Genomic DNA, 12,339 nt, shown 5'->3' on the forward strand with positions numbered 1-12,339 from the left:
CCGCGTTCCGGCTGAAAAAAAGCCCTGGACTCTACAGAGTCTTTATTATTTAAGGGTAATATCTTTTTAAAAGACATAAACATAAATATTGATTTTAATCTGGAACAAAACACACAAACACAGATTTTGATTTCAAATAATTTTTGATTACAAAGAATATCAATTTTACTGCATATCTGTCACATTTCTATAACTTTCTGGCAGCTCTCTGTGATACAACTTATAGAAAAGACCTGTATACATAGCTGGGAATTCTCTCATAGATATATCAATTTGATCAAACCCTTCCCGATATCCATAGAGAAGTAATCTAGCTATATTGCTAGTGATTGGAGTAGTTTCTTTTGTCTTGGAAAGGTCTGTTAGGTCCATCCATTCACATCTTAAGCACTCCTGCTGGCAGAAATTAATATGGAAAGAAGAAGGCTCCAGACGGCAGATTATGTACATATCTGATTTCCCAAAGGCTCCAGGTTGCCCATGTTGCTGTCGCATGCTTAGAATAGACTTGAATTCAGATGTTATACCTGTCTCTTCAAAAACTTCTCGAACTGCTGTGTTCCCTAAGAGGAAGAATGAACTTATATACTACCGGTAGTGTTAGTGAGAAATTATAATTTTAGGAGCTTGTAAAATATTGTTTTTTTTAAATCCTCATGCAAACAATCATTATAGAGAATTCAGTTGCTGTAGAGCAGGGGTCCCCAATCCCCGGTCCATGGACCGGCACCGATCTGCAGCATGCCAGCAACCAGGGCGAGCAAACAAGCTCCATCCATGGGAGGGAGGCAGGCAGTACACAAAATCTCCGGAAAAACCATGGAACCGGTCCCTGGTGCCCAAAAGGTTGGGAGCCACTGCTGTAGAGAGTAAGGAAGATAACCTTGGCAGAGATATGCAGAAGCCATTGTCTAGACTACTATTATAGCCACTCTCAATAAAAGTAGTTTTAGGCTTCCTGTAGAGTTTCATTAGGTCCACCTAATGAAGCTGACATCGATCTTACATGTTCAATTGTGTTGTAACTCTTTGCCCCTAATTCAGTCAATTAGGGAAGTGTTTGCCTGAGCGACTTCCAAATGTTATCTCACTCTTCTGGACTTAAATGCTTTAGCCTTTTTTCTCTTGGCAACAGCTCTTGCTTATCTCTGTCAAGGTCATCTTCCTTACTTTCTACAATTAATTATATTCTAAAATAATTGTTGAAGCCACTTTAAAAAAGATATATATTTTAAATTTGAAAGCTTCTAGTAGAAAACAGTTGGTCAAAATTATCTATGCATTTTAAAACTAATGCAACATAATATTGTTTAATTACTTATTAATGTATGTAACAAGCATAACTTAATGATTTTCAATTTTTTTTAATTTTCAGTGCAATATGAGTGTACTGCTGTTACTAAAAATGAGATATTGTTATCTTTTTGAATATTTTTGGCAATAAATATATTATTTGGCAATCATTTATTTAATTGTCATCAGATTGAATTGAGTGTTACTACTTGTGTCTAAATACTGATAAAAGAGGTATTTTTAATTGACCAGGTGTACTATCTGTCCCCTTGCCCTCCCAAGATTTGTTCTAAAAGACTCGGAGACCCTCCACAGCAGATTTGGGAGGATGCATTTATCAGGAGAGCAAGAGAAACTCAACTGTGTGATTTTTGGTTTGAAACCACTACATTTCAACTTAGGATACATTCTTGAGAGGAATAAGCAGTACTAGCCACAATACAACTTCTATACAAACATTCAGGGCCATAGCGAAAAATTTATACCCAGGAATACATTACTTGGGAGCAACTGCCATTAAACTGATGCATTTGGGCTTTCTGAAACATTTACCAAAGTGATGATATTATAAACATTTACAAAACCAAAAAAACAGAAAATTAATTATGATTCAGAGTCCTAATATAGTAATCTTTGACTTACAACAGTTTGTTTAGTGACCGTTCAAAGTTACAACGGGACTGAAAAAAGTGATTTATGATCATTTTTCACACTTATGACCATTGCAGCATCCCCATAGTCATGTGATCAAAATTCAGATGCTTAACAATTGACTTATATTTATGATTGCTGCAATGTCCCAGGGTCATGTGATCATCTTTTGCAACCTTCTGGCAAGCAGTCAATGAGGAAGCTAGATTCACTTAACAACTGTATTACTAACTTAACTGCAGTGATTCACTTAACAAATATGGCTAGAAAGTTCTTAAATGGGGCAAAACTCACTTGCTTAGCAATAGAAATTTTGAGCTCAAATGTGATTGTAAGATGAGGACTACCTGTACTGCCATCCTCCCCTCCAAATTAGCTGGGGATTTATGATATCAAATGTTTATATAGAGAGCTTTAAAGTCTCTAATGAAAAGTAATGTCCCAAGTACTTTGAGGATACATTTCAGCAGCTATTTAATTTAACACCTCAGATTAATTTCCTCAATCTCCCTTCATATATGAAATAAAGGGGATATATACAGACTTAATTATCTTATTAGCAAAGCATGGTTTCCCTTTTCATGTGTGTCATTACTTTCATTTCTGAGATAGCTAAATTAGCAACCATTCCAATAAGACAGTTTTTATCAGTGCTATCATTTAACCATTTCTAAAAAGGCTGAATAATAAGCCATTCTGCAAATTGCTGTTTGGCCTTTATTTAACAAGACGTCTCTTTACCGTTCAAGTAATAATGGATATCTCTATAATTTAACTGGACAACAGCCACATTAAATATGAGATATTCTATAAAATATATAAGAAAATATTTGTATTAAATAATAATACCAGCTGTTTTGATTTAGTATAGAATAACTCATTTACTCAGTTACAACTAGAAATCCCAAATCTTTATAAGAAAATTTCAACTAAATTCTGAACATGACTACTTTGAAGTGTTTATAAATCCTATTTGAAGAGAGCCTTGGAGGTATCACAAATCACAACTAAGTTCTCAAATCTGCAAGTTTTGGCACCAATTTATAACATGCTTACCAATGTCTTCACCCGGTTCAGATAAGCCTCCTGGAAATTTCCATGTATTTCTTGTCTTAAAAGAAATAAAAAGAACTCATTAGCTAATTTCTTACTGTTTTTGGTCCTTTTTGTGAGAAGGAACTAGAGTTGACTAGTCCTTATTTACAAACTTGTTTTTTCAGATGTGATAATTAAAAACAAACGTCTATATAATATATTGCAAAAAAACCATCTACTGATTCATCTAATGATTGTCAGTTTTGCTGCTCATTATCAAAATAATAAATATAATAATATTAAAGAAGTACTTATACTTTGTGGCCAGTATTCAGAACAGAGCTTTGCATTTGTAAATTCAAATAGTTATTCAAAACAGTAATCTAATCTTTAGGTACGTATATTCTATTTCAGCGGTTCCTTTTTGAAAGCAAAATCCATTCCGTTATTGAGCCTTTCTTCAAAAAGTAACCTAAAACCAATCAGGATGAATCTCAGTTTGTTCAGCTAAGGTACACTTGGCTCCTTTTTCTCTTCAGCCTAACTTTAACAACAGCAACAACAAATAGAAAAGATCACTCTGCTTATATACTTGTTTAAAAAAAAATAATCCTGAAAACAGAAGAGATATGCTATAATTATGCAGTCTTAATGTTTATTTTAAAAAAAAACGGGTGAGGAGACAAAGCCAAAAAACAATTATCACAAAACATTCTGAATAAAATCTATAATTAGCAATATACATTCTACCTGCTTAATCATGATCCTGCGTTTTAGAACATAGGGAAGATTCATTTCAAAGACGATATCTTGACAATGTTCTGTCCCTTTATTTTGATGCTTCCAGATAGAGTATTCTTTTTGTTTAGTTTTGGAGTAATAGTTTCCCAGTTTTATAGAAAATATAGACAGCTAAGGCCAGCCCCTTAGGGGAGTTGACTGTTGTTTTATCCAGTCAAGTGACATGCTCCATCTCTGACATCAGAAGTCTAGCTGGCAAATCAGAAAGTATCTAGCCATCAAACCTCTTTCTACATACACTCAATTGAATGGGGAAAGATCTGTCCTAATTGGTTAAAATACTGTGTAAAAAGAGAGGTATGAAACATCAAGAGGCAGAAAAAAATTATGAGTAGAAGTAATCCTTGATTTACAACTGGTCTCTAAGCAACTGTTTGAAGTTACAACAGACCTATCTGGGCAGGGCACTTACAACCCAGATTCAAAATTATCACAGTCACTCCCCCTGTGAAAACAACCACACTTCAGGTGCTTGGCATTTACAGTCATTTGCAGTGTCCCACAGTAATATGACTATGTTTTACAACGGTTTTGGCAAAACTGGCACATAGCGAACCATAGGTTTGCTTAACCATGGTAGCGATTGCTGGAAAAAAGATCATTAAAAAAAATGGCTGACCCACTTTACAACTGTCATGACTTTAATTGTAATAGACAGGTTCCATTACAGTTGCAACTTGAGGACCACCTGTGCAGGAATATTCCCTTTCTAAAATGCAGTGAAATTATCAGGTATTTTCTAGCAGGGTTTTATAAACCGTTCTGAGCAAACCTAGGGTTTTGCAAAAATTGAATGGAGTTCCATTAAGTTGATGGGGGAAAATAAGGGCAAAAAAGTAATAATAAAAAACTTCAATGAAACACAACCAGTTCTCTGTCACTACCGTTTGTCTCTTAATCTGGAATTCTGAGATATTTTTTTAACAAGTTCTACAGCCTGAAAAAAGTTTAAACCTCCCTACATATAGAGGTCTCTACATATAGGACATATAGAGATCTCTTAGAATGGCGTTAACCAGGAAAAAATTCTGATACAACTTGGACATTTTTTCAGTTGCAAAAGGAGAAAAATCACTAAGCTATTTTATTTTTTTAAGGCCATCTGATTCTACAAGGATCTTGGGCAACTTACAAAAATATCAAATATATAACTGAAACCCAGTTTAAAATATAACAAAACTTAACTGTCCAGAGATGAAAACAACCATAATATTAACCAAACAAGACAGTGGTTCCATCAGAACCCCAAATGCAGCCTGGGAGCAGAGCCAGATCTTAAGGGCCTTCCGGAACACTTGGAGAGTGGGAGCCACATGTACCTCCGGGGTGATGCTATTCTAGGACAGGAAGAACGAATTTCTTAAGCTTCCAACTCATTGTGCAGGTGGATGTCCTTACTCTAACCTCTGTTCAACTTGTTCTTCTAAAAACAGTAGCTATTCATGTGTATTTGTCACTGTTGATAACAGTAAGCCAACCTCCCTGTCAGATATGTTGCACTATACAGTATCTCAGAATTCCCAGGTGGGATAGCTTCTATTCACCAAAGTTAATTTAATCTAAGTGGAAAACTCCACTTAAGGAAGATTGTTCTTGGCAAATCAATTAGGTCAATATTGCAGTCATCTCTACCATGTAATAAACAAGTATGTGTTTGTGGAAAAGGGCACATTCTGTCTTGTGGGAAACAATGATGACTTCCTAAAGGAGATAGCCTGTTCTATCTAGAGCACTGGGTAAATACCAGTTCACAAAATATTAATAAGTTCTTGACTACTGCCTTTTTAAAACCATCTGACAAAATAAATATTTTGTTTCATAAGATTCTAAGACTTTATTTTCAGCCACTGGAAACTGTTCTGTATTTTAATTGGCTTTAGCCCTGATGACATCATATAAGCAGTTCTTGAAATAAATTGACAAAATACAGGTCACTATTATGCAAATACAAGCTGATGAGAGAGAGAGAGAGAGAGAGAGAGAGAGAGAGAGAGAGAGAGAGAGAGAGAGAGAGAGAGAGAGATGCAATCACAAATACATTTCTAAAATTAAAAGAAGCTTTATCAAATTTCAAGTGATTTTTTTAAAGGCAACAAACTCAATCCTTAAAAAGTATGATATGACTTTCAATAAACTTTTTTTATTTAAAAATGTGCTTTATAGCATTTTAAGGAATAGTCATTAATTTTATTTCTATTCAGTTATTTCTCTAAGCGTAAAATGAGAAGTTCAAAAAAATTCTAGATTGTGGAAAATATTTAGTAAATGAATACTGCATGATTCTCTACAGCAGGGGTGTCATCCGGAAGCCACGCCCACCTGATTGCCAGCAATGGCAAAACCGTCTCGATACGTTGTGCAACGTCAGATGATGTCGTGAGTTTGACATGTCTGCTCTACAGGGTCTTCTTCGGTTTGGTTCTTAGGCTATAGAACAGAGTTGTCAAACTCAATTTCATTGAGGGCCGCATCAGCACTGCGGTTACCCTCAGGGGGCCGGGTGGGTGTGGCCAGGGTGGGTGCGGCCTACTGGGTGGGCATGGATGGAGTGGGTGTGACCTACTGGGTGGGTGTGGCCAGCTCGTTCGCGTCAAGTGTGCCTGTGGGGGCCTGGGCAGGAGTGGGACAGATCTGAGGGTCTCTGGCAGAAGGGGGTGGGACCAGGGCAAGTGCCAAGGCATGGTCCACTGGAGGAGCCTCATTGTTCCTCTCAGGCCATGCGGGGGGGGGGGGCTTATGGAGCTAAGACTGAATGCGTTTCAGCATAGAGGGTCACCACAAAATTGTACATTGGCTCCCAGCTGGCCTGGGCCAGGGCCAAGGCAGAGGGGGCCGTTCCCTCACTGTTTCCAGGATGGCTTCGCGGGCCACATGAAACCACTTCGCTGGCTGCATCCAGCCCCCGGGCCTTGTGTTTGACATGTCTGCTATAGAATATGCTCATATAGCTTTTGACCAGCTATTAACCAACTTATTAAAATATAAACTTATAAAAATGTATTTTTAAACTTGTGTAGCCTGTGTTTGAGTTTTAATACAAACCAAAGTGTGGCTGTAAATCTGGCAAGTTATAAAATTATGAAGCATAACCACAATAAAAATATGAGAATGAGTTAACCCAGTTGCCATTATGCTTCAGTGAAAGTAGCAGAAAGCATAATTGTTGCAGATTACCACCAACAAATTATTCCAATTTTCCAATCAATTGGACTTGTGTTATCCATTCCTATTACTGTTCAATCAATGTACTCCAGACATGTCAAACTCAAGGCCCGCGGACCAGATCTGGACTATGATGTGTTTAGATCTGGCCTGCAAGCAGACTAGTAGGAGGAGGTGATTGAGTAGTTACCTCATTTTTTTGTGTGTCTTGTCGGTGGCAGCAGCGCTAGCAGAGGACTGGCAGCGGGAGCCTCTCCAATGTGTGAAGCTGTGTGCAGCGGTAACCGCAGAGGCAGGTGGGCCTGGCTAAAGTGCCCTCTGCTTGAGAGCAAGTGGCTGGCGAGGGAAGGAAAGGGAGAGGACGGAAGGCACTCGGATCATGTGTTTCTTTAGTTCTCATCTCTCCCTGCCTCGCCATCTTTCTCTCCTTCTCTTCCTACATCTGTGCTGCATTTTCCTATAAATAGCCACTCCCCTTGCAAACTTTTCCCCAAAGACGCGAGGCAACATGAGATGGGAGGCTTTAATATGATATGTAGTCTTAAACACAACTGGCCCTTTGAGGGCAACCATAATGCTGATGCAGCCCTCAGTGAAATTGATGTAGCCCCTGGAAACTATTACAAAGCACCAATGGATCAGAACTCTCTGATGCTAAGAATTCTTCTTTCCCGTCTAGGCTATTGCATTATCTGTTTAAAAGCTTTCTTCTTCTGAAGCTACATCAGTGGAATTATTTGCATTTGAACTATTCAACTGGATTACATGAGTTCTAGTTTATAGAACTGGATAAGTACAAAATTCCTGAAATAAAATTATTGTTGATAACAGGACATACTTTTCAAAAGTCTTTTCAGCATCTCTTATAGGTCAAGGTTAAATCATTTTGACTATTTTCAAGGTCAAATCATTTTGCTCCAACTTTACACCAATCAGAAATACTTGACTTCAACTCCCTAATTCCCATCAAAGGCTACTAGTCATACTAGCTAAACTTATGTCATCTACCAGTCATGTGAAAAAGAAAGTATCATTTTGGCTTTCTTTTTGTAAAATAAATGATGACATGGTATAATATGTCATGTAGTGTTGTTCATCTGAGATTGTATTTATCTACCTTTGAGAACTGTCAAGGACCAGATGATTTTTATATATGTCCTAATACATAAAACCACAGAATTCAAAGAGAATGTACTTTCTTTTTCACATGGCTGTATAGCCCTATTACAACTGGAAAATGTCAGTTTGGTGAGGCTGTATCTTGTTTCCAAAAGAATGTTTTTTTAAAAAAAATATCTGAGTGTTGATTTTTGTAATTTTTCTGTTATAGTATTTATAGTTGACTTTGATTATTTTTAATTCTTGTTCCCTTCATGTGTGCAGTGAGATCAATAGATAGCTATCCCATCTTCTGTAATAATATTGTCCCTACTGCATAATGGATCTTGGAAGGGCATACTTTTTTTCTAACAGTGGCTTGGTTTTCTCAGCAAAAGTGCATTCTGCATAGATACGTAAGTATTTTGGGGGAGGGCAATTGGTGGTTAGGTTATTTGTAATGTTGTGGATATAGTCTCCAGCATTGCTATGTAGGGTTTTCTTCCTATGATTAATCTATTACATCTAATATTGGTTTATCATAAGTTACCACTACTTTATACTGGGTTTAACCTTGTAATAGTTATTCCCCATAACAGCCAATTTTATTTTATGTCCTTAAATAATAGGTAAATCACTATGGGTTACTACTTACACACTGGTGTCTAATTTTGCCTGCCTTTTTGCCTCTGCTATAACTTTTAATGAATTTTCTTCAAATAAATTAAAATAGACATCCAATAGCTTATTTCTAAAATCTTAAATGATGTCTGCTGTTTCCAAATTCCTGAAAGTAGCAAAAACATTCTATTGTTCTTACTATTATAAGAATTTTCATTTTTGTTCCCAGTGGAAATTATTAAAAACCCACGCAATACTATCCTGAATCTAAGAACCAAAAGTAATGGTTCTACTTCTTTTAGTAATTTATTTATTAATTAAATGTTTACTCAGAAATGTTTCATTATGTTCAGTAATGCATCATGTTTCTATTTTATGCTTTATAGGATATATTAACAAATGGTTAAATATCAACTGCAGCCCCAAAAGCAAATAATACCCCCACATAAACTGAGAAACAAAACCAAATAAGCAAACAAAAGTCTTAATTAACTCAAACACAACACAATTACGGAGAATGCATTGACCCCCCCCCCAAAAGATGCCAATATTAAGTTTCAGTTAAAAAAAAATAACCCTCTCAGTGAAATTTAACATTCAGAAACTTTCAAAACTTTGCTTTCTAAAAATAGAACTGGTGAGGAAATCAGCTCATTGCTATTCCAATTGATTTTGGATTTAAACTGACAGAAAAGAATGAGTATTCATCTTATCTGTCATTTTAACTGCAGATGGAAATGGAATGAAGTTTATTTAACCATTATTAACTTATGCTGAGAAAAAAATTAATAGGGTTGCTTAACAATATAATATGTATTCATATTAGAAGAACGGAATTAAGACATAGGAACTTAAAGTTGGTTCAAGACTTTGCATAATCCTATCTTGGCATAAACACATAATTTGAGAAAGTGTGCAGCAATCCATGTAAAGGATTATATTACATCTTGAGCTAAAATGCTGGATCTCAAGTCTTGTTTTTCTCCACACAAAATTCTTTGTCTAAAGCAGTAAAAGCCTTTTGCTCAAGAAAAAGGCCTCTTAATCCAAATCAAATTAAATACATTATAAATAATGTGACGTACTTACTTTATTTTTGTCTTGAACAACTAATACTTTCCCAGTGTGGGTATCTAATACAGCACCTGTTGGCGGACAGAATATTTTCTGTTTTATCAGAGAAATAGTAATGCCATGATTCACTTCAAAACTAGTATGGAACTTCCTCTCTATCAAAACCACTGGAATAAAGTTTTAGTTCTTGATTACAAATTCCTGGAGACTATAAATTATTTTCACTCATAAACATCTCTGTCATTGATTTTTCACCTTACTTCAATTTTAGAAGCATTTCTAACTAAATGGTTGATTCTGTATGTATCTTAGCAAGTAACATATAAGGTTACTTGCAGATTACACAAAAAATTAATACAAGGCACAACTATTTCCAAACAAAGGAAAACCTGAAGAATGAGACTAAAAATAACCCTTCTCTTTAAAAGAGTAATCACACTTCTGTATGTGGGAGAGAATATTTTGTAAATGCAGCAGCAATCCGGAACAAAATTTCTGAAAGGACATTCCTTTGGAAAGTACTCATCAATTTTCTATATTCTACAATGAGTATGATTTCATCCTTCTGATATATATGACTGTTATGTGCTAGCTAGTGTGGAATTCTGTTTATTAGTCAAACTGGAAGTTTGGGCTAACTTTGAACTTGTCTGTTGTTATGCTAAGACTATATTTAGTCTCTTTATAAGAACATACATCTCAGCTGCTAAAACCTATCAAGCCCACTGAAACAACCTTCCGGCTTATCCATATTGGGACCAGTAATGCCACCAAGAAGAATACAATTATATTATCTCACATTTTGAAGCTCTAGGAAGGAGTTTCAAGGATTTGAAGCATAGCAGGTGCTCTTATCAATCCTTCCTGTCCATACATATTACAGGTAAGCAGTTAAATGTGGGAATTATGAAGCTCGCTCACAGTCTGGGTCAACTTCCATTCGTTGTTTTTAAGAAATACAGGAGAACGAATAAGGTACCAAATGACTGGAAAAGACAATGTTTTCCTATGTCCAAACATAAACAAAAGGGGGAACTGGAGAACTACAGCTGTCTGTTCAACATTAACATGCAGAGATCACTGAAAACAATGTAGCAACTTCCAGATGTCATAAAGGATTTGTTAAGAACAAAACTTACTGGCCTATTCATATTTCATTTTTCAATTAGATAAATACCTAGTTTGTGGCAATGTGATGGACATACTGTAATCTTGATTTAGTGTCGTATCTGGCATACTACTCTATTAAATTTTAATTAGCAGATAATAGATTATAGGGCATATCAGCACTATTCCTCATTACCAGTCTGAACTCAATGAGCAAGTTCTCAGTTGTGAAATAAGTAAAATAGGGCTGTTTGTGTTACATTTGCAAGAAAATAATTCATACCACATAATGACTGTATAATGTATACATACACTGAAATGACTTTCCCAAGTTGATTTGACGGACAGCTTTCCCCAGCCTACATTTTGCTTCTTTTATGTTTTGGCCATCCTGGATATAAACACCTGCAGGGTTTTGTCTAAATCATATATAACAGACATGTCAAACTCGCGACGTCACGTGACATTGCGCAACGTATCAGGACGGTTTTGCCATTGCTGGCAATGGGGTAGGCGCGGCTTCTGGATGATGTGTCCGGCCTGCGGGCCAGCAGTTTGATACCCCTGATATATAATGTCCCATACATGTTAGTAGGAAAGTCATGCTGTGAATTCTGCCCCTTTGAGATATAAAAAAGTAGTAACCTAGAAGCAAGCTTTACTGGTCCTAGCCTTCTTGATCTGGAATAGTTTCCCCTTAAATTAAGATGGTCCCTTTCCTAGAGAGGGCTGCCTGTAAAGCACTGTGAAGTGGTATATAAGTCTAAGTGCTATTGCTATTGCTATTGCAAAAGAACATTCATGATACTGCTGTTCTAAAAAGCCTGCAGGGCAAAGGAACCACACGAGTGAAAGCCACATTAAAATTGGGGTAGGTTATCTTGGAAGACATTTTATGTTTGCAAGTATGTTTTAATTTGTACTTTATTGTGCACTGGAGGTGAATGAATCTAAAAGGAATTGGCATAATAGAATTTGCAAAGAAAAAAAAATCAGAATTAAAATCCATCACATCTGGAAGCCTGAATCAATGTCTTGCTGCAGTATGAGGAAGGGAAAAGTGTTGCTAGTAATTGACTAAAGGAAGAACGGTGAAACAAGACATTTGTTCAGGCCTAAAAGTGATTTTGGAAGAAAGGGAAACTGTATTATGCTATTGCATTAATTTATTTCTGAAAAAGACATTGAAAATAAATTGGGAACCAGAAAGTTTGAGAAATTCATTACATGAAAAGGATGGTACATTCATTTTACAAGAACTTGATTGACAGTATGAAGAGAATTAGGTCATTTTTTGTGAAAATATATTTTCTTGTTTGGAATTTATATTTTGTATTCATTTTACCATTCTTCATTGTAATACATGATTACATAGACATTAGTACTATTAACAGTACTATATTTATATTGGAGACTTGTTATTGTGTAAAAAGATTTGCAAGAAGATTGACCTTTTGCAAAAAAAAAAAAAAAAAAAAAAAAAAAAAAAAATAAAAA

General features: G+C 35.8%; 1 protein-coding gene across 1 annotated transcript in view; it reads right to left on the reverse strand.

The window, feature by feature from the left end:
• Positions 1-36: 36 nt before the first annotated feature.
• Positions 37-12,339, reverse strand: part of NUDT6 (nudix hydrolase 6) — a 17,006-nt gene continuing 4,703 nt past the window's right edge. Inside the window, exons 3-5 of the mRNA XM_015811461.1 lie at positions 9,751-9,806; positions 3,001-3,055; positions 37-563 (exon numbers count right to left, since the gene is read on the reverse strand). Of these exons, the coding sequence (XP_015666947.1) occupies positions 166-563; positions 3,001-3,055; positions 9,751-9,806 (509 nt within the window). The 3' untranslated portion in view covers positions 37-165. The remainder of the gene's footprint in view (positions 564-3,000; positions 3,056-9,750; positions 9,807-12,339) is intronic.

The sequence above is a fragment of the Protobothrops mucrosquamatus genome, unplaced genomic scaffold (assembly GCF_001527695.2).
Source record: "Protobothrops mucrosquamatus isolate PMUCROS unplaced genomic scaffold, P.Mucros_1.0 scaffold_50, whole genome shotgun sequence".
Lineage (NCBI taxonomy): Eukaryota > Metazoa > Chordata > Lepidosauria > Squamata > Viperidae > Protobothrops > Protobothrops mucrosquamatus.